This window comes from Setaria viridis, chromosome 8, assembly GCF_005286985.2.
Source record: "Setaria viridis chromosome 8, Setaria_viridis_v4.0, whole genome shotgun sequence".
Lineage (NCBI taxonomy): Eukaryota > Viridiplantae > Streptophyta > Magnoliopsida > Poales > Poaceae > Setaria > Setaria viridis.
This window is the reverse complement of record NC_048270.2, coordinates 25,189,465-25,216,694: the sequence shown is the minus strand read 5'-3', so window position 1 is coordinate 25,216,694 and position 27,230 is coordinate 25,189,465. Positions and strand designations below refer to the sequence as shown.

The window sequence follows — 27,230 nt, the reverse complement described above, 5'->3', positions numbered from 1 at the left end:
AATAGAAATGTGAATTGATTTATCGTCAGGTTCTCGTTTGCGTGGATAAGGTACAGGATTTATACTAGTAAAAATGCCAATACAAAATTGATTCTAAATGCAAGGCTACAGTATGATTTTCACACTACCTTGATATAGCTAATCGAGGTGTCAAAATAGTAATGCATATGTACAGTCACAACTAGAACGGACTGTAGTAAACAGTATGTACAGCAGGATCATGGCCGGAACCAATAGTAACAATAATGATAAGTTCAATTCTTCGCTAGAGCCAACTATATTGCAGTTTGTAATATGAACTAACCGTGACATTAAGCTTATGGCTGCAAAAATTGGAAAAAGAAGTTTCTCCCATCCAAGAACTCCCTCGGTTCCAAACTATTAGTAAGTTTTGGTTTGTCCCAAGTATACTTTTCTAAGTTTGTCTAAAGTTATTGAAAAATGTATTAATATCACTACTAGAAATATGAGCATTTGTCCCAAGCCTGAGTACCAATCATATTTTGACCCAGTACTAATGTTATCATTAGTATCAGGTCTAAATTTGAGGTCAGCGGAAGCCCTTTGGTACCAGTTCGTAACACCACTCGGTATTAAAATGTACCTTTTTGTATCGGGTGGTGTTAGGAACCGGTACTAAAGGGTCTCTCCACGGGTATCTACATCCATCACATGTGCTGTGTAAGTGAGATGGTAAGGAAGGATCACGCGAGGCTTGAGGTTGTGGGTTCGAATCCCACAGACTACGCACGTGCATACTGATATAGCAGTACCGGTTGCATAGCCGGTACTAAAAAGGATTTAGAACCGGTACTAAAGGCGGATTCTCTAGTAGTGTACAGTATCAAATAAAAATGCACTATATGAAAAAATATTTCATGGTCTATTTAGTGAAATTAGTTTGATGTTGTATATATTCATGCATTTTTCTATAAATTTTGTCAAAACTAAAGTAATTTGACTTAGAACAAAACTGAAATGACTAACAATTGGAATATTTAAAAATTCTATATGGACCATAACTGTAATAAGTGGTCTGAAGTGACTGGGATAATTTCTCGAGGCAATTTTATAATTAGCAACAAGAGATTATATGCACAACCAGCATCACTGTTGTCGAATATAAGAACAGCTCTAGTGCGTATTTGAATGGCAAGAGCAAGCTGTGTCGCAGAACCTAAAAGTACTGCAAAATGGAACCATGCATGCATAGATTAAGAGCTGCTTTTAGATTATGTATCCATGGTATTTTTTTAACATTTTTAAATTTATTTTTAAAAATAACCTAGGATAATGCTGCTGATGGTTGCTTTATGCACAGTATTGTGTAGCTTGTTAATTCGCTTAATGTCTTCAACCGTGAGCACTTAATCACTTGTTGATGCATTCCGTACTATAATTATCCACTTCATTCACTTTGCATGTTTCAAATTAGTAGGTTTATTGCGGTATATCAGATAATCATGAGGACCGTGTTAAACGACAGGAACCCTTAATTTTCTACATGCTGAGCTGCGTTGTGGTAGTGCTGCTGCTTTTGAGACAAATCAGCAAAAGTACGAGAAAGTGTTTTACTGCATAATTTTGGATAAAAGACGCGGGTAAGGTCTGATACAAGCCTGCAGAACAAAATGCAGCCGCTCTCAGGTAAAGTGGATATATTGCCACGCCAACCTATGTAGGGAACGGTGCTCATAGCCTAAGAGGGGGAGGGGATAAATTAGGCAACTTAAAATAAGGCTTCCACTACTTTGATTCAAAATACAAACTAGATCATACTATCTAGATGTGCAACCTATAGTTGATCTAGTGTTAAACCCTCGTCCCAAAATAAGTTTTGCAACCTATAGCCAATCCTATGAAGATACTACTCTAGGAAAGTAAAAGCACAAGCACACAAGTTGCCAGTATGAAATGCGAAAACGTAAGGAGCGGGTGAGGGGAAGCAAACTCTTGACAGAAGGATTTTTCCTGTGGTATCGGTAGGCACTAAGCCACCACTAATTCATGTTGTTGAAGCACTCACATAAGAGTATTGCTTCCCGGGCACCAGTCACTTCCAAGGTACCCCTTGACTTGCCACAAAGGTTCGGCCACTAAGGCTCACGCCAAGTTCCTCGGTCACCTTGATGCCGTCTTCACTAAGGAGCTTCTTCATGAAGGAAGGGGGTCTCCACGTCCCCCGCACACGGTCGTCGACGCCACTCCACACCAAGCCGGAGGGTTGAAGACTTGCCGATGAGCCACCAAGGTCCCAAGGTGCCGGCACACCTCTTGTACAGCGGTGGTTCGCTCTAGAACCTGATCAAAAAGTTGGCACACCTTGCACTCACTCCTCTTTAGACCTATCCTAGCACTAATCACTCTTATAAGCTTGTGCTAAGCTTTTGACGGATCACTTAAGCACTTTTGGTGGCATGGATGTGTTCTTGATGAGTCTTGGTCTTCAATGCATCCCTAGACACTCCAGCAACTCCAAATGGGCGAGTGGTGGGGGTATAAATAACCCAAGGGCTCAAAGCACCGTTGTTTCATGACTAGTGAAAAAGTATATCATTGGATGTTCCGATTGTTTATGTTTGGCCTGCATCGGAACATCCGGTGCAACTAGCCATTGGACTCCCCACACACAAGTCCCTCAGAAATTCATCCGACACTTTATCTGATGCACCCATCGGATCATCCCGTGCCACTTCTCACGTCACATAGCCGTTGGATCCCCCTGACATCATTGATGCGATGCTTTCTCCAATGGTGTTGTCGGATCATCCGGTGCTGAAAGCATTCTAGCCAAAACCTTTTGTGTGATCTCAAAGTAAATATGCTTCATCCGACAATCAACTACATAGGGCATCAGAACATCCGGTGCTATAGTGTTTCCTCTGCATCCTTAGTGGATTGCTCCGACACTTGTAAAATGACCCCCATCGGATCATCTTGTGCACTCGAGATTTTTCCCTATATTTCCGTTGTACCAATTGCTCCGATGGTTAGTCCGATACTTGTTTTGGTGGGTCATCAAAACATCCGATGGTGCATTTTTCCTTCTAACTCGTCCAAAGTAAGCACCAAAGACACTGTCAATTGGATGGTCTAGAATTATTCTCTCTAGATTTTCTCTATCATTTGGATGCTTCAATACTATAGAATAATCCTAGATACGTGGTCACTTAAATACCATAGCTTGGATACTCGAATAACATGGCTTGGATACTCGGATACCATCATTTGGACCTTACCATGATTAGGTTTGCATTCTTGGGACCTAGATAACCTACAAGATATATGCTAGACAAAGCATTAGTCTCAATGACTATGCTATCATTCAATCACCAAAATCATAAACTATGGCTTAATAAGGTCATGTTCGCTACAACCTATCAAAAAATCATTTCCTTAAAAACTAGAGGCATAACTAGTAAAAATCGCTTTTACTAAAAAAAAAGGTGGAATATGTATCCATCGGCATATAATGGTGGTTTCATTCTAAGCTGCACGAGTTGATAATTTATCTGTCACGGTTCTGTTCTACAGGGTTTACTGAATGCTTGAGAAAAACAAATTATCGATGACAGCATTACAGCAATGTGAGATAGAAACAATATCTGTCCAACGATGCTAATATTCACAATACTCTACAGGTTAGGTCATACTCTATCTCTCAGTGTCAAGCCTGTTTACACTTACACGGTTCAATGTGGCGCAGTTACAAATTTTAGGGCACACAAGCCCTTTTCTGCCACACATTGAGCAAAAAACCATTACATTTCCTCGCCCAACCAAACACTCCTTGACAAAAGCTATGATTTAGGCATGAACGATATCCTCGTTGTGTGGCTAATTGGTGGTGTAGACTGGTTCCCTGTAATTTAATTTTAATTTTTAGCCTTTTTCATCCCAAGAATCAAGTTTCTATCAACGTTTCACAAAAGTATATCCCCGACATGTGCAGCTAAGAACCACGGTACAAAAATTACCACCTGAGATGGGTTTTATTAACTGTGTGAGGCATTTAGCATATATCGGCTCAAAAACTGCCCCATATGATGTTTTTCGAGCTGTACAAATTTCACCTCTGTCTGTTGGAGTGGCTTTTCGTTGCAATGTCAGATAATGGCTAAACAATTTTATAATAATATTTAAATGAGCTACATCCCCCATAACTGCCATATATATGTTGCCATAGGAGGTTTTTAAAAAAGAGGATGCTTTTATTTTTTAATTAGCGTAAGGAAAAGTTTGTTAATTTTCTTATAATGACTTTAAAGGTGAGCTCTTAATCATTTCTTAGTGCTGCCTATTTCACCTGGGGGACCAGGATGCAGCAGTTAGTTCAATTTTGAAATTAGTAGGTATTATTTAACCTAGGATAATCATGAGATCTGGTGAAAGGCAAGAACCTACATCTAACCATGCATGTTGCAGGTTCATACAAAACGTACGGCAAGTTCAGCTGCAAGCCTCACTTTGAAAACATGGCGTTTTTAAAACATGGGGAAGTAAGAAATAAACTGTTTAAAACCTATGTACACCCACAGTATTTGCACAATGTATATAGCGTACAATCCTAAAGTATCGTTGTTGGCTTTAAAAATGCTAAGCAACATATTCAGGTATTTTATGTCCAGTATGTTGAAGTACTTCAAATTTATTCCGAGAAAAGTTAGAATAGCATGCATGCATCACAGGACACTAACTAAGAAGATAAGGAAGAGTGTCATCTCAAGATATGAAAAAAAATTTGCATCATAGATAAAGGGTGTGGATAACCCAAAGCATGCAAGAAAACAACCCAAAGTATGTAACCCGAGCAAACAAGATAATTAAGGCTGGAAAAGTTCATAGATCACAAATCTCCCTGGCAACAATATTAGGACCCAGTAGTACCTCTCATGTACACTCTTTTTGCAAATTTTTCGGCTAATGGAGTGCACTTTTTATGCAGCATTGAGACGTCACCGATTGGGGATCAGAAGCCATAGGGACCTTCTTGTACTAATTTGCCAAAACCAGCGCAACAGATATGTATGACATGCGTGGCAGCTGGATTAGATGGGAACAACTCCACGTTTACTCTGGCTACAACACATCCACATTGAGCCACATATCTTAATTCAAGCTTTCTGACGAATTTAAATGGGATGCTGACTTTCAAAGTTTAGTACTTCGATAATATCCGATTAAGAATCTTTGATCAAACAGTGGATAATGTTATGAAGGTAGCAGGAAACATCTTTCCAAGAAACTACAAATTTCATTTGAAAACTTATTCTATAAGGTAAATAGAAACTATGAGTACTCAATAGATAAATGTTGATAGACAAGTGATTTTTTTTTTCAAACCACGGTTCTTCTGATTACTATATATAAGTAGCATGGCCTAAATGGGGCTATACATAGGTCCTGCAGTTGTGATAATGCTTATCTCAGATGGGTGGGGCTGCAAAGTGCAAGCATTTGCAATGCGCGCTAAGGGGACAAGAGGACCCCCTATGTGATTTCACCGTGCTGCTTCCTTTGTCCCATTGTCTAAATTATGCGTGTCAATAAGAGGATCCCAATATGTAATGTAAGGTGTGGCTAGATAAGCTCAGGCATCAAGAGGGGCTTGGGGGCATACATGTTTAAAGTATGTTTAGTGATAAAGTAAATCACAAACAAAACAAAATTATATTTTGCTCAAACATAATGTCAACAGTGACAAATATTTGGATACGGAGGTAGTATAGCTGCACATAAATAATGTAGTATTACAAGCTAATGACCATTAAGTACCATATATAGTGGAGAACATATCGCAAAACTTTGCTGCTCACTAAAACACAGAACCAATTGCTTTTATGGATACCAGTATTGATCCTTAGGGATCGAAACTGAAGGTAACAAATGCAAAGAGATTCTAAGCTGGCAAAAGCTGAAAAGTTAACTAACACTGGCAGAGAACTCGGTATTAGGTTGGTAGGGTGCAAATCTTCCGAAAATCCTTCCGGATAAACCAATCGAGACAAAGGGGGGGGGTCTTTTGTCCCATTGTCCACAAGTCACACGATTTTTCATGCAAAATATGCGCGTGCGCACTGCGTGGGATTCGAACCCACGACCTCCAGCCTCGCGCGTAGCTTCCTTGCCATCCCACCTACACAGCACATCTGACTATATAGAGGATGCAATCCTTTTGTATTAACTCGTGGGGATCCTTTTATCCCGGTTGGAAACACCAACCGGGATAAAAGACCCCATTTTATCCCGGTTTGAAACACCAACCGGGATAAAAGACCCCTTTTATCCCGGTTGGTATTACAAACCGGGATAAAAAGCCCTCGACCCTTTTATCCCGGTTGGTAACACCAACCGGGGTAAAAGGGGGGGTCTTTTATCCCGGTTGGTGTTTCAAATCAAGATAAAAGGCCTCTCAGGATTTTTTTTCCACTAGTCTTTCCAACCGGGATAAAAGGTCCCGGTTGGTGAGCCCCCCGCCAGTGACCGAGCTTTAGTCCCGGTTGGTGAACCTTTTGTCCCGGGCCAACTTTAAACCAGGACAAAATGGGACGTATGGAAGGTGAATTCTCTACTAGTGTAACATGCTCATTTTTTTTTGGCACAACGCTTCTATTTGCATATACATTGGGTTCTGCTTATTATTTTTATAAATCATATATAATAAAGTAAAATTCTGATACAAATTCCTGAGTTATACTCTTGAAAATATCATATATGAAAAAGTAATGAAGGACGCATGGAGGGGCTAAATAAAGGCTCCATCTTTTGTTTAATTAAATTTGGTATTTAAAAATATGCATTATTGTCTTCTACATTGTCAACGATTAATATTTTTATATATCACCTCGGATCTTCAGCTAATAAAGTCGTGTCAAATATGACAACGTTTTCAATCAAGAAAATCTTGTCTTGTTGTCTCCCGCTAAACAAAAGAAACGTATAGTTAGTTCAATTATTATTTCTGATTACTTCCAAAAGATTGCGCTAGCAACATCTTTACAAGAAAGTATCGTGTGCATATGCCTCTTTTATAAAACAAAAGGTCTTTTGCATCACCTTTTTTCCCAATAGAAATTCTCTTACAACTGCATAGCTATGTCTGTCCTGGGTATCCAAGTTCTAGTATTTATTAACCACTAAAACAAGTTAAACATGTTCATAATTTTTGTTGGGGCTGAAACTATAATACTGTATATTTATCTTCTTTTGGAGAATAAATTCAGTGCGATAATTTCACAGTAACTCAATTTATGCATATATAAGACTTTTACAACATAAAACTTAATGAGGGGAAAGGATGTGAATCATGATACATTTTGTTCTTGCAGTATCGAATAGACATTTAATTTATTGGCCACGGCAATGTGCATTTGTTCACCTTCACTCCTTCTGGAAACATGATCGACGCCATTGATCTCATGCAACCCCCTCCTTTGCCTGGAATATGCTAGGAAACTCTTCACTTTTATTGTTTCTCTGTGATATCCTCCAATTATTTTAGGAACTAATATCCTTCAGGGTGTGATGAAAGCTAGGAGTCATTTCATCTTTAAAGCGTAACCACTCATCTTGTATGCTCTTTTTTGGCTCCAAAGTTACAGCACGGAGAGTGACTCCAGAAAGGGCTAGGAGATCAGGCTGAAGCCATGAAAGCAAAAGACTGTTTAGATGACGTCATAGGTGATAGTAGGCATCACTTTCGTTGAAGTGCCTAGATAAAATCATTTGAAAATAATGTTGATGAAAATTGATGTACACCTTTTGATTGTGACTGATGGGAGGCGATTCTACTCAAGTAATCAGACATGTTGATTTGATCTTGATGGCTTCAATTGACACGTCAAGATCCAACGGCTGAGATCGGATCCGCTGCAGTTGATGCATTGCCAAGTGCAACCAATGTAACCCAAAGTGCTTTGGAGATTAAAGGCTCAACAAAGGGCAGGCTATTTAGCAGTAGCGCACAAGCATCAAGAAAGGGACGGCGATCAGGTGATAGGGAGGGGGGCGAAAGGTTCCTGCTTTTCTTGCTGCTTCGCGCGACCATCGCGAGTGCGAGTGCGAGTGCGAGTGCACGCGCTTTCAGCCGACGGCTGCCGGAGAGCCTAAGGGTACACCGATGCTGCATCAAATATCTTCAACAGAAGAATATTCGCACGGCCATGTCCTAGTCCTCAGGATCTTCTTCGCTCTGTGCATGGAGGAATAATTTGAACAATATTCGGACAGGTTGTGTCGTCAGAGGTGAATTGAACAATTTGAAGGAATGACCTTTTTACGCATTTCATTATGACATATAGGCGTAATTCTCCTTTTTGGTGTAGCAGAATCTTTGGAATTGATGCAGTGAACCTGGACACGGCAATCATTCATGTTGGAGTGATAATTTAGGTCTTCTAAGATGTATAGCATACAAGGGCATGCTTGACCTTTTCTCAAGTTCCCTAACCATAGAACCATGTTTTCTTGTTTTATAGAATCTATTTACTTTTCTTTTTAGACTAGCTACTGGCTTGTAAGATTTTTTTTGATGAACCAGTCAGGAGAGCTGGTGATTATATTAAAAAGAAAAAAGATCCCAGACTAGGTACAACAACAGAACCACAAAAATAACTCCCAACGGATAGCGCTGACTCAACTCAACTCAAAATAAAAATGAACTCTGTGGCCGGTAGGATTAGACATCGACACAAGCCACACAACGCTAACGCCTGAGCACTGACCACCATGCCGGACCACCACCATCCAGCAGAAAAAGCCGACAAGTAGCCCTTATCGCAAGCGCCGTTGTTCTCGACGATGTCCCACACCGAACTAGCCGCTGCCACGCAGGACTAGCCACCGCAGTCCGCTGCAAGCTGTGTAGCTACTAGGGCTTCTCCACCGTGCCGATATTGTCCTCAGGTCACACACACGGTCTTGTGTTAGCCGAAGTCAATAAAGGAGCAAATTGCACCACACCGAAAAGGCCACCGCTCAGGACCCAACGCTAAAGCACCGCTACAGCATCGTACACACCAAATGACCAAAACACTGCACCAGATCCTAACCCTCCAAGGCAACTCAAAACGTGCGGGGCCTCGCCACATCCACCACCGCACACCACTCGTCAGACACATCACCTTAAAGCGAACGGGGGCCTCGCCACTTCCACCGCTGGACACCACACCAAGGATCTGGACTTGCTTTGCCATCGGGGGTGACATAGTGCCACCGAGCTACTCCAATAACTTCACCTCCAACTTGTTGCCGTTGGAATCTCAACTATACCACGTGTGCAGACACAAAGCTTCTCGCGATAATGGCTCACCACCTTGGCAAAATGTATCAAATGTCGACCAGAGGAGGGGGTGTGCCAAAACACCAAGACAACGCCTCCAAGGAGGGGAATGGTGCCCAAAAGCGTTGCCGTCGTCATAATCGGTTAAACCGACTAAGGCTTTCACTAGTGTTTGCACACAGCCCACCTCACACACAGCCGAACGCCGACAGCAACGCCACTCCACCACCAGTGTAAAGTAGATCCTCGCAACGGCACCACGCGAGCGGGCTTCGCACCGTCGTGGCACCACCATGGCCTCGTGGCCTTCGAGCCGCCGCACCTCCTCACTTCCGCGGCCTCTAGCCGCACATCCTTGCTGGTGCCGCCAAACCTCACGGCCTCCATGCGCCGCGCCAACCGCAATTGCATCCGAGCCGCTGCCGCGCGGCTTCCCTGGCCCTAGGAACGCTGGTCCCGAGCTCCCGCGTGGATCTACCGCCCTGAGCCGCCTGCCACTGCGCTCCGAGCCTGTTCGCTGCCACCACTCCATGCCGCCGAGTCCATGCTCGGAAATTGACGGCGCACATCAACACCAGCCCGCCGCCTAGAGCCGCGCTGCCGCATCCACCCCTAGCCCCAAGAGGACCGGATCGATCACTGGAGGACCAATTCCTCCGCCCCGAGCCTCCGCGCCGGCGGTGGCAACCACACGGCCATCCTCCAGGACAGCGAGCGCAGCTCCCTAGACGAAATCGCACCCCTACTCGCGCTGCCGCCACCCATGGCTGAGCTGCACCGCAGACCTCCCTACCGCGTCCGGCCACGGCGCCGTCTAGGTCACTAAGCGCCACCCCCCGTGCAGATCCTGCACTCGCGACCCCAGGGCAAAGCCCCACCGCCGCCGTCCTTGGGAGCCGCGCGAGCTTCCGGTGACCCCATCGAGCAGCGGTGAGGTGGGTGAGAGAGGCAGAGGTGTTGGTGGCGGCGGCTGCCGCCGCCCGTGGGAGAGCGATGCGGGGGCTTGTTTTTTGATACACACAATATGCTTTTGGTTGTAAGATTTGTACTTCTAGTACTAAGTATTTAATGAAGGCGAATATTTGAGTTCCTGACAATGTGTGATTAACTGTCACTGTCCCAAAAGGATTCTTCAGTGCCAGGGAACTACTTTTTACACAGTAATAAAGCGATCTTCCTTTTACACCTGACAGAGTCACAGTGCCTTTTGATAAAGTAGTGCTCCTAATATGTCTTGTAGGAAAACTGATATTCTAGCTAGCTAGTCCCTGCAAATCATCTGGATGCATTCATCGGCGTCGCAGAAAAACATATACTGATGTAATCGCTACTGTCATTAGGCACTTTCAGGGTTGGTGTTAAACACCAAATACGTCGACCAACTATGACACGGTTCTACCGCACATTTTAAAGGTCAATTAAAATTTTATCTCTGTTCACTGCTCGTACGTCTTCAACTTGTGATCTTTGATTCAGACAAATCAATGTGCAACTTTTCATGTAGAAGCAGCAGAGAAGCTGCTTGGGATGGACGCTTTCGTCTTTTGAACGCACTTCTGGTTCATCAGCACCGTTGGGCCCTGCAGCCATTAGGAGGGCTCGAGGCAATTAGCACGACTGATGGTCGAGCGGCCGACTGTCCGGCAACTGGGCAAAAGAAAATCTCAAATTTTAGTACGCATTTTAGTTTTGTTTTCTGGTATTTATGAACTTGACTGGTTGTAAATGTCTAAGGAGAAGAAACAAAAACTATGCATGATCTAACCTGTAAGTACCTTCTCCTGAAGAACATTCTTCTCATGGTGCTGTGTTGCAGAGTTTGCAGGTTGTCAGGGGCGGCTTCGGGCATGCCTTTGGTCATTGCTTGTTCAAATAGTTATTTCATTTGAACTGGCTACTTGTTCTAAACGTCATGTCATATATTTAATATTGATGAAGGGAGTTCTTGTTTTCTCGTTGCACCACACGAATAACAAGCGTTTTACAAGCCCACACTATTTTTTTAAAATTGTGGGCCTGATAGAGATTGCCGGGCTTGTATTAATTAATAGAGGCGAGAGTCACAAAGGCCTAAGCCAAGAAAAAGGAAGAAAATAATATATACAAAATTTACAAAATGGTGTTATGAAACGGCGATCATTCGGCGACGTGGCAGATAGAGCCTAAGTGCTTGGCTCCTGCTAGGATCCAACATCACACCTCCTCCTTGATTTTGGCGATTAGTTGATTGATGCTTTTGAATTGGCGTTGAAACACTCGAACATTACGTTCCTTCCAGATTTTCCAGGACACGAGAATGATAAGTGATCTGAAGCCTTTTTAGCAGGGTGCCGCTCGTTGAGCCTATTTGTGTCCACCACTGGCTGACAGATGAAAAAGTAGCCCAATCTCCTCTTGGCGGGACATGCGCAGCCGTTCACTCGAAAATTTTATCCCAGACTCATATAGTGTAGCGGCATTTTGTTAACAATTGCAATAGTGTTTCGTCGTGTGAGTGACAGAGCATACAAACTTTTTTGTTAGGCCATCCTCGTGTGATTAAGCAATCCGACATCCACAGTCTGTTTTGATAGGCGAGCCATGAGAAGAATTTGCACTTGTGTGGTGCCCAGGTCCTCCATACAAGGCGCTCCATGTCGGAGGGTGTTGAAGATTAGAATTGTGCCAGGTATGCCAAGGTTATCGTGTACTCTCCATGCTTGGTCAGATTTCAGGTGGAGTCACGTGTTCCTGGATTGAGCTGGACTGATCTTCAAGAACTCTGAGAGATATGCTACTGATGATACGATGGCCACGTTGATGTTCAAAATCCTTACAAGCCCACACTTATTAGCATGCAGGTAGCCTAGACCATATCACCATATCATGCAAGTCGGCAGAACGTAGATTCGCAGCATTATTACTGCTCGAATTCAAGATGACGAGATGTGCCCAAGAAGAGAAGAACATGTACAAGAGAGACAGGATGGCACATATTCTGGCAGGGTCGTAGCGATGGGATCGGTACGTGCCAATGACCCGAAAACAGCTGCAAAACATGCACGTTGCACCGTATACACAGTTAGGTCACGCATCAGTCTGTCAAGGCGACCACAGATTGATGAAGATCATTCCGTGCACGTTGAGCCCGCGCGTGCCCGACCGCGTCATGCCACACCAAACCTGAACTGTATCACAGCAAACGTGAACCTGAAATTTCTCCTGTTCGCTATAGGTGATGCATACAGGATAGTTTGACCAGTTAGGACCATCTCATAAAGACGCCAAAGGAGCCAGGGACGCCATCGGACTTTGCCTAATTGTACGTGTATCCTATTGTGGGATTCATCTCATCGTCAGAGTTCACACGCTGCATGGATACCAATGAATCTGTGGACGAGGATAGCAGCCACACGTTTGGCAAGGTGTGTCCCTACACATCGAATTTGGGTGAGGACCTAACTGATGAATGTGTGGACAATGTTAATCCAAGCTCATGTAATTGAGTACCTGGAGACCATATGCTGGTACCGTGGTACGTTTCTCCCTGCGGATAAGACAATGTCACGGATAAGTGATAGTCATAACAAGGCTCACAACAGGTCGTCCAGGGAAATCACAAGAATGATCTAACAAATGCGTGGTTTGGTGGGAATTAATCAGACTAGGAACTATGCAATAATGTTGAAGGTATTTAATTGTTTAACTAAATATTAAATAAAATTTCGAGTGATCGGTATAGTCCATTGGCCTACCCTTTAACTTTTCAAAAAATTAAACTTTTTGATTTTCAAAAATTGCAGAGGTTAGTTTTTGCATATGTATCTTCTCTTTCCTAAGTGCAACTAAAAAATCATATGAAATTGGTTTTTCCATGTGTACATTGAGAAGTCCTATAAAATGGAATATAGAAATACAACTCCATGGAAGGAAAGTCAGACTGAGAACTCAGACAGCTTGCTTAGGACCTAGGGGTTGTGCTGTTTCCTACAAAAGCATTCTTTCAAATAAAACTTGGGTTCCAAACATATGACATTTTTATTTTCGAAATAATAAGTTTACACCTAATTTGTCGGCCCTACTAGGGAATTATCCTCAACTGTATATCTAACAATTACTTTAGTCCAAATTAAGGGGCCCTATTCTTGCCTAATTTCACGTACGTTGTTTCTTCGTGCTCAGCGGCCACAAGGAACATGGCTACAAAGGACAGGTCAAGTCAGAGTGGAGTGCACCAGGTACAATGCAACCGAGACTTTTTTCCGAAAGGAAAGCTATAAGGCGGCGAGCTGGACAACTACAGCCGTTCTTTGCCTCGGCCAAAGCCTAGCTGTTTAATGGTAATCAAACCACCATCAGGGCCCTTTCGCATCCATGGAACCATGGTCAAAGCAAGTCCAAGCTAGCTGTTCTTAACCATGCATCTCCTAACGTACAACTTTATCGATATTTAATCAGATTTTGGGATGATCAAAGAGCGAACCTGGAGAAAAGCGGGTTTGAAGAAAGAAAGTGTATGATATTTCATCCCTAAATGCTGGAGGAAAGAAAGAAAACTGAGTTATGTGTTTTTGAAGTCATCGAAAATTATGCAAACAAGCAAGGCCCATGACGTGTCATTCATAGTAACTGATCCGCACTGAGGCCTTCTGGCTTGGGCCTGGCACACTTCTTCAGCTGGCTACTTAAGCAACCGTGTCCTGCACCTCTTGATAACTGTAGTTTGGATACTATTACGTGTTTGCACATTTTGAATGTACTAGATAACCTCAAAAGAACTTATCTCGGAAATCGTGCGATAAGCGAAGCCGTTATAAGACGCCGAAGAGTTTATCCTGTTTAGCTATCATAACGCAAATGAGATGTTGAAATTCACCATAGCCCACGTTCTCCGAGAAATTTTGATGTATGAATTTTACAAAGAGGAATTATTATCTAAGAACTAATTCACATTTCGTCTTAGGTTTGTTTGAGAAGTGAATTAATAATGCCCCTGACCTTTTCATTCCCCGTGGAACTAAGGCTCTTAGCTTTCATGCCTAGATCCTATCTAGGACAAGTTGCTGTGCACAGCAATTCTGAAAACCCATCCGGTGAGAGAGGAATTGCGAAAATAAAATAGTGTTGGCACTTTCTGTCATGGTGATGGTTATCTTGTTTCCTAGCTTATTCAATCTCATGGCTGTTGTTGATCAGGACAAATGGTTGAGTGTGCAATTGGTGTCCAGGGGTCACACACCATAAGGAATGTGTGCCTTTTTGGCATGAGCTTCCTTCCTAGCACTATATAAACCCCCTCCAAGGTCTCTGCTATATATCACCAAGCATTCAGGCAAGCAACTCAAGTAGTTGTCATCTCCTCCCTTCACACTGCAAAGAGGGATCAAGTGCTCATTAGCTCAAGCTAGCTAGGCTTCTGATCTAAAAGCTCCTAATCCTCCTCGCAATCTCTTATACGAAAGCGAAGATCTCCAATGGCTGGCCTGTCTCTTCAGCACCCACTGGCTTTCGCCTTTGGCCTCCTCGGTATATTTTCTCTCAAGAATCAACTATGGTGTACCTGTTTTTTCTTACATATTAAATGTGCATTCCGGAAAATGAATGGCTACTAGCTAGCAAGGCACATAGGGTGTCCAAGATTGTTACAATGGGGGCCATATCCAGCCAAGTGCTTGCCAAAACAAGGTTCCTCTTGTAGGATGATACTGATTCCCCGTTCCCCTTTTGCCCATCCATGTTCATGCAAGCTATTCCCTGTTTTTGTTCATTAGTTAATCATTGGGTTGGAGGGGAGATATACATGCATTGAAATGATGGCTGTCCATTCAGGCAGAAAGGGGAAAATTTGAGAAAATTTAATGGGGGGCTCCATCCAATGTCTTTGCCTGCCTGTGGTGTAGCGTGACATCACAAAGCTTGCAAAGAGCACAATCGTTATCAAAAGGATCGTTGCAGCGTACTACCATGTGTCATGCAAAGAGCTCCTCAAATTTCTAATGCTCCTCTTTACTATTTTGCTGTGCTGTTGCAGGTAACATCATCTCCTTCATGACCTACCTGGCCCCACTGTAAGTCTCTCTCTCTCTCTCTCTCTCTCTCTCTCTCTCTCTCTCTCTCTCTCTCTCTCTCTCTCTTAATGTGCTGATGTCTCATGGCATGACAGGCCGACCTTCTACCGGATCTACAAGAACAAGTCGACGCAGGGCTTCCAGTCGGTGCCGTACGTGGTGGCGCTCTTCAGCGCGATGCTATGGATCTACTACGCGCTGCTCAAATCCAACGAGTGCCTGCTCATCACCATCAACGCCGCAGGCTGCGTCATCGAGACCCTCTACATCGCCATGTACCTCACCTACGCTCCCAAGAAAGCAAAGGTCCGTCCATGCCACCTCACCTGACGACTCAGCATCATCGATCGATCTCCACGCGTCAACCTTTGCATAGCAATCATTAGCTGACGTGTACACACCCACCCGCATGCAGCTGTTCACGGCCAAGATCCTCCTGCTCCTGAACGTGGGGGTGTTCGGGCTCATCCTCCTCCTCACCCTGCTCCTCTCCGCCGGCCAGAACCGCCTCGTCATCCTCGGATGGGTCTGCGTCGGCTTCTCTGTCAGCGTCTTCGTCGCGCCACTCAGCATCATCGTGAGTATATAGCACTGCACAGCATCCATCCATTAATCTCAACCATGTCCATAGAGCTATAGCTACCGTGTAACACGTGAGCATGAGTATCTTACAAGCTACTGCACCCATGGCTTTCGTTGTTGCAGCGTCAGGTGGTGCGCACGAGGAGCGTGGAGTTCATGCCCTTCTCCCTCTCCCTCTCCCTCACCGTCAGCGCCGTCGTCTGGTTCCTCTACGGCCTGCTCATCAAGGACAAATACGTCGCGGTAAGAAACGGCGACCTTTCCTCCGCAGCTTAAGCTTTAATCAGCTAACCGCCAGCTAACAATAATTAGAAACTGATGACCTTTTTTCAAGGAAACCGATCACTAACACGTACCAACTGCTGCTTTAATTGTTGCAGCTGCCCAACGTGCTGGGCTTCAGCTTTGGCGTGATCCAGATGGGTCTCTACGCGCTCTACCGCAACGCGACGCCTAGGGTGCCAGCCAAGGAGGTCGCCGACGACAAGGAGGACATCATCAAGGTGCCCGAGCACGTCGTGACCATCGCCAAGCTTGGCGCACCGGCCGTGGAGCTCAAGACCCACGAGGTGCGCCCCGTGGAGTCTCCTCCCATGGAGGAGGAGGTGAAGCCGGAGAGCGGCATGGCTGCAGCCGAGAAGGAGCAGGACAAGGTGATGAACAAAGGTGGCAACGCCGATCAGGCCTAGATTCATGAGTATCCGGGTCGTAATTAAGCAAGGCTGCACGCTTCGTTTGGACCACGCGAAGTGCCCGAGCTGTGCGTGCGGAGGTGCACAAGCATATACATGATGTGAGCTATGAAAGCGGTCAAGATGAAAGAACGAGAGAAGGGAGAATCTTGATAGGGGTCGTAGTTCGCGTCTGCTCGCTAGCTGCTGCAGTTGTTTGATTTCATTATCCTGCATGTATTAATGTTTAGATTATGTTCTTGTAATAATAGTTCTCTGTTCATTGAAGAAGAATGTTTATTTGATCCCATTAGTGTGCGGAAACATTATATGCCGCCCACGTGGCAAGAATCCACCCAATAAACCCCCTCAAGTCCTCAAATTGTTAGTCATTTCTGTTAGGTAGATAGACTGATTGTTGGCCGAATTATCCATTCCTCGTACTCAAACAATGCAGACAAGGTGTTTTTTTTCGACCCATGATTGTTGGTTCGCCCATATATTGTTTTTCTTGGACAAATATTTTATTTCAGTTCAATAACTAGTTAAAAACAAGCCGCATGTATTAGTCTTTCTTGTGTTTCGCGATTTTGCAAGACTTGTTAAAGGTATACAAGTTGTAGCAATTTTTTACAAATAGAAAAGTCATACTAAAGAGTACTACCTCCGTTTTCTATTATATGATATTGGTTAGTTCATTTTTGAGCTAACCAACGTCATATATTAGAGGATGGAGGGACTATTTTGAATGATTAAGTTTTACAGAGATTATACATTAATCCAACCCTGTTTATGAAAAATATGCATTGCTCACAATAAGATACTGCGAGTATGCAACTTCAACCTGTAAAGAAATTAATCATTTTGCATATATGGTGTCACAAACTTGTCAACGTGCATAGCATGGGTTGTGCTATGAGCAATGGATTCTACGTCTGTGGTGGTAAAGTTTGCAAGCAATATATTCTGACGCTTTCTCTCCTATATTGTAAAAGTAACCAAAACTTGTACTCACAGTGGTGAGTGAACAAGATTCATGCATCACAAGGCACTAACTAAGAAGATAAGGGAAACCTTCATCTCAAGATATGAAAATGAATTTGTGACAAAGAAAGGGCGCGTGGATAGCCCAAGCCATGAACGAAAAGAAACACAAAGTTGCCACAGCACAGAAGATAATGGTGGATAGAAATAAAGGCCATAGTTCTCGCTGGCACAATCACATGACCCCAGTGGTACCTCTCAAGCGCATTCTTTTGGCAAATTTTCGGCTAATGGAGTGCACCGTTTATGCAGTCTCTGGACATCACAGATTGTAATAATAAGCCAAGATAGTAGCCAAGCTAACTGATTGCACTTGTGCACTAGTTTTTCAATTGAGAAGAAGCCAGATACTATGAGAAACGCCAAGCACCTTGGATTATGGAAGGAACAAATAAATGCTTCTCTTCTGTAAGTTGACTTACAGTACAACAGCTAAATTATGCCAAACCACCTAAATATTACATCCATGTCAAGTTTGAATGGAATATTAAACTTAAAATCATAATACTTGGGGAAGCTTGAAACACACTCACTCCGTTTTTAAATATATGTCATTTACCAAAACCTTGCTAGTTTCAAAAAATAATTCAACTAAAAACAGTGGGAACATGATTTAGTTAAAACGAGGGAGAGATTTGCGAAGCTAGTGGGACCCACTCCACACGTCCACATGCGCGGACACCGAGGATCGCCAGCCGTCCACCCCGCGCATGCCTGCGACCCTAACCATAATCCTAGTGCGCCCTGCGCCTAAATAAGCAACCCTAGCCTGGACCTCCCACACCAAAGCCGCCGGAGCTTTTCCACAAGATGCTGCCCCTGGTTGGTAAAGGAGAGAAGAAGAGGAGAGGAGAGGAGAGGAAGGGACAAGGGCCACGTAGTTGTTGCAGCAGTCGACCCTCAGTTGTACTAACCATCTTAGTTGTTGTCGAAGTCGAACTCGTAACCTGCAAACTCTCGAGCTATCCCTAAGGATTGGGATAGGTCCACGTCACCATCCGTATGCAATCTTAAGTGGCCTAATGCTAGTGGTCAAAAATATAGTCAAGGAATAGGCTCGGGTTTCCTATGCAACAGCAAGCATAAAGAATAAAACTCCATATCCATCATCCCAACCTCTCAACACATCGGGCACACCTGCCTCGACAGGGTTCCTATCACCAACATCCTAACTCCATACTAGGGTCGAGGCGAAGACTCCCTCTCTTTGCCTCTCAACAACTACAGCCGGATCCTAAAAGGAAAGGGAGCAACTTCCCCTCTTTCTGACTGCAGTTGCGGCTCACCACACATAAGTAGCTCTAAGAGGGAGGTAGGGATATCCCAAAACAATGGAGAGTTGTCGCAACACAAGATTCTCCATGACCGAGGACGTAGCTATACATATAGTTTTAACTCTGCAGAGCATGTACACCTGAACCCATCTCAGAGTGAGCCCAAACAGTCCGTCGACCAAGAGAATATCAACCTACCGAGCGAAGAACCTGGGAGTTATGATACCATCCTGTAACAGGCTCAGATACGATCCCCCACAGTGGATCACTCTGGTACTGTGAAGCACTCCCACCGGGGTCAATCGGGGGCAAAAGCAAATTAGGTGCAAAAGGTCAACACCACTCCCCCATACACTGATACTCTATCCTATGGTAGGTATGGTACCACACTTGCCAGTCTCGACCTAGGCCAAAACCCATAATTCGGTGAGTGGCGTGCACGTTTAACATATTCCCGTGAAGCATAGCAACCCACTTGATTTCAGACCAGAGTGAGCTCCTAACTTTCGTAAAGCGACTCCACCACGTGGACTACAATGGTATCCATAACAGGTATCATCACCAACTCCTATTCTCCTCAACCATGTACTTGCAACAAGTACCAAACAGGGAACGTTCGAGAATGAACACCAAGCCTCTAATCCAAAGATTGGGTTGTGTAAAGCTCACCCCCGTCAAATATTCCAAAAACACATTCTCCTACTGGTTTTAACCCCACACACGCTAAGAATCCTAATCACAATATCCCATACACATGCAAGCATAGCACATAGCAATATAGTAATATCGCAGTAGGTCGATCAAAGATTCAAGGCATAAAATAGGCTATGCAATGTTCATCATCATCATCATCACGAAGAAATAGAGCGCTAGCATACTAATAGCAATGCCTAATGGGTATTCAAATCGAATGGGCATGAACCTAAGTAGTCTTCCTCTTCATAGTGGTCCTCAAATGGTTCCAGCTTCGGATTCAGCTCCGAGTCTTTGGCAGCTCCTAATTATGCAATTTTCATAATTACCGGGGTCTATTTGCAAATAAGAACCAATAGGTATCCATATAAGCCCCAAACAAGAACAAGGACTAGTCTATGATGTTCTTCATGATTTTAAAAAAATTATAAAACTGGTTTCATAATTTTTGGAGTTAAGATGAATTAGTTATGAATTTTTGAAGTTGAAATCAATTTCTGGATTTATAAAATTAATTCGTGAAAAATAGGAAAAATCATAGGTGTGACCCATGGCAGCACCAGAGCGTGCCACGTGTCTTGTTGACATTGTTAACGGGCTAGGATGATGTCAACGTTGACTCGGCCAACGGGTGAACAGTCAGTGGGTCGCACGTGCTGACGTGGCACCCTGCTAGCTACAAGCTCTATAGGCTCGCTATTAATCCTAGATGGCGTTTGTAGCTAGCTACACGGTAGGTTGAGTCAGCAGGCATGTAGGGTCTATAGGTTGGCTATAGGCAACTATAGGCCGGCAGTTAAGCACACGTGGCGTCCCAGGTGGCACTAACGTGGTGGCTATAGGTTGGGTTTAGCCATGGGATTCTCTGTGGCCGGTGTGGCAATATCCGCATGTGGTCTTCCGTGTGGCTTGGCCCAAGGCCAAAGACTCGGCGTTCGTGAGGTGCTCGCTGGAAGGCCACTAAGGCATTTCCACTGTGGCACAGGGCGGCTGGGCTACAGCCAACAGCTTCCGACGACAATCACCGCCAGCAGAGCTCAGGCGATTTGATGGTGAGTTAAAGGCGAGACTTTTTGCCTCCTAGGGTTTGGGTTTTGCACACATGTGCATGCTAGTGGCTTGGACATGGTCGTGCCATGGCTACGCCAGTGTGCGGTGGCGGTGCGGTCCGGGTCCGCGGGTTTTGGCTGGGCAGACTCTGGCCGAAGCGGGGTTGGCATGGCCGTGGCATACGGTCCAAGGGCGAGCCTTTGGTCACGGGTGTTACGCACATGCAATGCACAGCAGCTTGTGGCCGCAGCGTGCCCGTGACATGTGTGCGGGCTCCCAGTTGCCCAGGTCCGCGGCGGGCACGACACCAAGGCGGAGTGGCGGCGACTACGCAGGTGAGCAGCACCTACAAGAAGAGCTCGGCGCAAAGGACGGTAGCGGCGCGGTAGCCTGGGGGCCAAGTGCCCCTTGGGAAACATCGCACGCGGGACTACGGTGACCGCGCCCGCGGTGCGTTTCGGTCGGTGCTCACTGGGCACTAGTGTCTTGGGCCCCCAGCACTGGGTTACTAGTCGATGGTGAGGTGGATGGGGAACTCACCATTGGCTTGGGGCAGCGATGGAGATGGCGCGGTGGTGAAGCGGAGCGGAGACGGTGGTGGCGGTTTAGCAAAGACGTTGCGATGCGGCTTCGGCATGCAGCGTCCTCCTCCTCTCCCTGGGTTCCTCCTTCCTTCCTTCCCCCTCTTCTTCTTCCCCGACGCCCTCTCCTCCTCCTCCTCCCTCCAAGGCCGGCAGCGGACAAGGGAAAAACCCCAATTTTTGTGGCGCGGAAACGGCAGGCGGCCTGTGCAGGGCTCATATAGGGTGTTGCTAGGGTTCGCACATGCTAAATGGATAGCGGTGGATGTGGTAGTACGGTGTGGCACGCATCGGCGATGTCCAGCGCAAAAGTGATTCGCGGCGTGAAGCGACAGTGGCACGGGGCGCACGTCACTGTCCATGTGCATGCGACCGGGGGTAGGAGAAAGGGGCACAGTGCCCCGGGTGACTAGCGAGCAGGCCCCGGTAGGCAGTGGCAGCGGTGCGGAAGCGTCTGGGCCGGTGATAACGAGTTGTTGGGCTGGGCTGGCCAGCTTAGCGGCCTAGCACCTTAGGTCGCTTAGGTAGGCTGGCGGTTGGTTGGGCCGGCTCGGGGTTTAGGTGGGTCGTCCAGGTTTCGGCCCAAGTTAGGTTAGGTGATTAGGTTAGTTTAGTTTTAATTCAAGTTTGAATCTAAAATTCAAATTGAATTTACTCAAGTTAAATTCCAAATAAAGACCAAATAAAATTCAAATGGCACACTAACATTTATTCAACCTAGGTTTTTAAAGTTTATTCAAGTTAATCTAGGAATTTTTGGAGAGTTCATAGAAGAAACTCTTATGGTTGAATTCTTCTCACCACTAACAACAAAAATTTTGAAATTCACATTTTTGCAAACACAAACATCATATAAAATTACTGGATATTACAAAGCAACTGGTCCCTGTTGGGGCCAGCAACTGGAAATGCACCCAGGTTCACTAAGGCGTGGGCCTCTTCCAGATATTCGTCTCCTGCCTATGTTGGACGCAAGATGAAATGCACCCAGCTTCGCTGTCAAATGGGTCCGATAAGAGCGCACAATCTTGTCAATGATCCCGCAGCAAGTGCAACTTACCAAATTTTCATTTCGCGCCCAGGAACTTGAAAGCGGGATCTTCAAATTTTGTATTCCCTCGCCTCCCCCAAATAATAAAAACATGGCTACTGCAGTGTCCCTCCAAACTCCCGCCTTGTATTTTCAAAATAAACACTCTCCTTTCTGCTCACTATAAAGTCCAACTAGATCTGCGGTGGCGGCTAACCTCAGCAACCGTGGGTACCTCAGCGGTGGCGGCAAGCTCCACTGGCGGCGGGCACTAAGGTGCAGCATGGGTAGTGGCACTCTTGGAGGAACATCTCAGCATCCTTGCAGCAGCTATGCCCAAGTAGGCGCAGCTAAGCAGTTGAGCGAGGATGTCGCGCAAGCACCGGCTGCCACGTCCAACCATGTGCCACTGCATCTTCGAGCTCCACAAGTGAGAATCTCATTTATTTTATCTGGAACCCCCTCCAATTTTCTGAATCTACATGTGCTTAACCGAAGAGCACTCTGCTCAAATTTATTTCTATCTGGAGCGGAGGCTAGTTACGTCTAGATGTAGCCACAGCCCCCATGCTGCTAGAGTATTTCTTCAGCGAACAGTAAATTTCACAATGTATTGTGTTAGATTTTAGATCCTTCTCTTGCCTTGGCTGGTCTAGATCTATCTGCCAAGTTGGCATATGCATTTCTATGGTCATGTTACATTCTGTTCCCTATATCTAAGACAATTGATCAAATACTTATTGTGGAGGGCCTAGTATCATGTTCCTACATTGCTAAAATTCAATCACATATCATGGTATGTAACTAAACAAGTGATTATCCTGCTCATGTATTCTTTACTTTATTTAGTTGCTTTGTTTATGATTGAAATTTGACTTCTGCTCCTTTCATTTGTAGACTGAAATATTGAAAACAATCCTTGGAGTTGCAGTACCAAATTCTAGTCCTCAAGAGTTGCAGTCAAGTCCCTTCCTTGATTATGTGTTTGTGTAGCCAGCCTTCGCTATAAACTCAAGATCTGAAGTTTCTTTGGGAAGGCTACAAGAAGCTGCAGAACTAAGATAACAAGTTGTTGAACAGGAGCAAATGTGGAGCGACTTGAAGATGAAGACACAAGCTTCAGATGCAGCAATGAAAATGCATTTTGAGGAGATTGAGATTTTGAAGAAAGTAGTAAGAGAAACTAAGTACCTCCTTCGTCAACTTCTAAACTTCAGAGGAAAGGTCAATGTGTATCTTAGGCACCTTCTCATGTCCTCCCAGCTGCTTGTGCTGGTTTGTGAGTATTGCTCAATGTGTTTCTAGACCAGCTTTGTTCTTGGTCATAGAAATATCATGTGTAGTGGTTTGTGATCTCTAATGGATAATATGCTTGTGCTTGTTTTTTGTCATGAATAATAATGTGTGAAGTGTGATGAGAAATATTTATTTGTACGTATGGTATGTATAGATTAATTGTGCTGTCAATTACATAATTGATTTGTATATAATATTAAATTAGATTATATTTTAATTAAGCGCTACCTAGGCTACACCCGAAAATAACTGGGCCCAAAATTTTGTGGGCTCACCTCCTCGGCCCATTATTTCGTAAGCGTAAACAAAGTTATGACGCCAACAAATGTTCGGCTAAATCCATTAAGAATTGGGACTCAACAAAGTTACAACGTTAGCATATTTCTGCCCTTGATCCAACAAAAATTGGGCATAAACCGAGTTATGATATCAACAACTATTTGGCTCGATCCAACAAGAATTGGGCTTAAATCAATCTATAACGACAGCAATTGTTGGGCTCGGCACAACAAAAATTGAACCTAAATCAATCTATGATGACAGTAATTATTGAGCTTGATCCAACCAGAACTGAGCCTAATTCAATCTATAACAAAACAGTTCATCACAACTGTCATCCCACATCAGACTGTGACGACATGTGGGACGAATTTTCATTCATCATTATTTTAGTGACGCACCGAAATAAGGATCGTCACTAGTCACGGTTTATGATGCTTGACTGGTGATGAAGGGTTTTTGTCACTCCCGCGTCATAAATCATAGTTTATGATAGAAAAAATGCACTTATGACACTTTTGGGTTTGTCATTGATCAATACATTTCTTGTATTGTGTATTTCCTCTTTTTGCAAAGCCAGGCGGGAGATTGTAGATTGATAATAACACTGGCCAAACGCTACTCATGTGGTCAAATGGGTTCATCCCATCTGTGCTTAGTGCAAACTAAATGTTTCTTGGATCATCTGAAAACTCTTTGTACTTAAAATCAATGATGTGCTATTGAGTCCCATCTGTTGGATGCCTTATGAAATCATCCTTATTGTGCCCCTCCTTGTGCCAATGTATTAGTTGTGCATCCTTGCTTGATGCAAACAAATGCCTCAGGCATGGTATTACTGGAAAATACCACTGCACCTTCTAAAGAGATCCATACACCCTCTTCTGATCATCCCCATCATTTCTTCATTTGTATCGAGGAGCTCCACACTTGGGGCATTCGGTTGCCTCTACATGATCGGCACGGAATAGGACGCAGTCATTCTTACAACCTCGAGTCCCAAAGGGAAAACATTCTGCTTGGCCTCATAGGTGGTCAGGGGTATCTTATTATTCTCCGATAGCATGTCCCTTAGCAAATCTAACAATGCCTTGAAACCATGATTGGTAATATGATGGGTGGCCTTTAGCTGGAAGAGCTTGAGTGAGGTGAACTGCTTTGTCCATTTTTGCTTGCAGCCTAGATAGAGTGGGGTCTTCATATCTGCTACCAGCTTTTTTAGTTTCTCCAATTCTGAAGTATTATACCTAGCGTACCCTAGGGAGTCACACACCATCTCCTCCAATTTGTCTGCTATATTGACATAATTGTCACCGATACCATCCAGGTCATCTTCACTAAGATCATGTCTGACTGCCACAGTTTGCTTCACCAGTCTGAAAGGTATGAATGTCAAGGACTCTTTCCTTACCATCCTCACCATTGTTCTACTAATTTTTAGAGATGTTGTCTTGACCCATACAACTAGCCTGGAGGTTTCAGTCATTAACTCTACCCTTGCCATGCATGTTCCAACATTTGTTGTCATCCATGAACCCCCGGATGACAAGATGACCATGCACATGCATTAAACTTGAGAAGTTTGTGACATTCTCACAATCAACACATGGTAGACTTGCTCTTATTCGACTTGTCCGCCCCTACCACAATTATGAATGACTTTAGACCATTTAAGTACTCTCACAAGTCCGGTTCTTAAGATACATCCAGTTGCAGTCCACCATCTACACAGTCATGCAAGAACATAATAAATATCCAAGCTTGTACTGAATACAAAATGAACTCAGATTTCACAATTCAGTTATCCTTTTACAAGTCAAGATGAATATAATTTATTATCTTCAAGTTTCTCATTGAGGTGTCTCTATGAGTTGTAACCAATTACATTTGCAATCCAAATTCACATATGCTCATCAGAAGTAATTGCATCCAATTTATTCGCAATCTAAATTCATATATGCTTGTTCACATAAAGTGGAAAAATCACCTTGGCACATGAAGAAGGCCAACCTTCTGGTTGTCTAGGAGGTGGAGTGGGAGGCTGCAATGAATGGCTGGCAGCGGCGCATGAGGTGGTGAGGGAGGCTGAGGATGAAAGCACAGCAACACACGTATGTGCATGTTAGGAAACGCGGTATGCTACTCGCTAGCACACAAAAATATAACCGCGTAAATAGGATCACTTCCGGGCAGATGATCATAGATTATACCTTCGCTCGTCACGCGTCGCAGCGGAAGTCTTGATGAAGCGCGAGTACTCGATCCATGGGATGGGACGACGAACCGAAGCATGCTAACACTCCACGGCACGTACTCGGAGATCCCCGCGATCAACCTTTGATCCAGGAGGGAGGACTGCAGCAGCGCACCAGGCAGGTACGTGTAGCGGCAGCGGCGCAACAGGGAGGCGTGCGGCAGGGAGCTATGCGGCAGGGTGCTATGCGATAGGGTCCTGGTGTGCAACAGGAGCCTGGTGTGCAGCTGGCCAGGGAACAATTAGTCGTAGGGTTAATTGATTTGTGACCGGTGATTAGCACTTATGGTACTTGCTTAATGGGCCAGCACATTATTGGGTCAGGCCCTCTTGGGCATCTCCAACAGTGCGCACATGGCACGAGCAAGGAGGTGCAGGCGGCTCTCGGCCGAGCAGTGCTGGCGGCGATCGAGCTAGGTAGGATGCGCGGGTGGCAGCTCGGAGCAGTGCATGGTGAGGAGCTGTTGGATGCTGGAGGGACGCTGAGCTATGCGTGGTGAGGCTCGGAGCGGTGATGAGGAGGCGGAGGCAGAAGGTGCAGCGAGTAGGTGGAAGGTTCAGCGAGGAGGTGCAGGCGTGGCGCGGAGGTGGAGACACGGCGCATGGCCGGCCTGCCAGCGTTGTGAGGAGAGCGCAGCGAGTAGCAGGCTGGCCGAATGGAGAGGGGTGGCAGCGGTCGACGGCGCGCGGGCGGCCTGCAGTGCTAGCTGTGCGGCGCGGATAGGTTAGCTGCTAGTGCAGTGTGTGGCCTGCAACCCAGTAGATAGGGCTGTCGGAGCTGCCAAGTCGGAGACACATTTGATTTTGGCGCGCGACTCCGATGTGCAAAATCATAGGAGACGCAGGTTTACAAATCATGTGTCCTATGATCTCACCATCATCAAAGATGCGCTTAATTTGTAAACACACATCTCCTTTGATGCTCCACAAAGGAGACGTGTACTATAAACCCACATCTCTGGTGACCGGTGAACTTGAAGACACGGGTTGATAAAATGTGTCTCCTATGTGTGTACATAGGAGACGCAGGTTAACCATGGGAGTTTTCGGCAAATTCATAGGAGACGCGGGTTATTAACACACGTCTCCTATGAGTAGACACATGTTGTTCCTGCGTCTCCTATGATGGCGTCTTCTTACGTAGTCTAT

The 27,230-nt window shown here is 44.9% G+C and overlaps 1 protein-coding gene across 1 annotated transcript; it reads left to right on the top strand.

The window, feature by feature from the left end:
* The first annotated feature begins 14,563 nt into the window (after positions 1-14,563).
* Positions 14,564-16,888, top strand: LOC117866587 (bidirectional sugar transporter SWEET14). Its single transcript, XM_034750829.2, has 6 exons — positions 14,564-14,785; positions 15,291-15,327; positions 15,423-15,633; positions 15,743-15,904; positions 16,033-16,152; positions 16,290-16,888. Exons 1-6 carry the CDS (start codon positions 14,734-14,736, stop codon positions 16,596-16,598), a joined length of 891 nt encoding a protein of 296 aa, XP_034606720.1. The 5' UTR covers positions 14,564-14,733; the 3' UTR covers positions 16,599-16,888.
* The last annotated feature ends 10,342 nt before the right edge of the window (positions 16,889-27,230 follow it).

Excerpts from the sequence above, each read along its gene's own strand:
- LOC117866587 (XM_034750829.2), top strand. The coding sequence starts at position 14,734 with ATGGCTGGCCTGTCTCTTCAGCACCCACTGGCTTTCGCCTTTGGCCTC. Across the intron at positions 15,328-15,422 it reads ATGACCTACCTGGCCCCACT|GCCGACCTTCTACCGGATCT; the intron begins GTAAGTCTCTCT and ends ATGGCATGACAG. Across the intron at positions 16,153-16,289 it reads TCAAGGACAAATACGTCGCG|CTGCCCAACGTGCTGGGCTT; the intron begins GTAAGAAACGGC and ends TAATTGTTGCAG.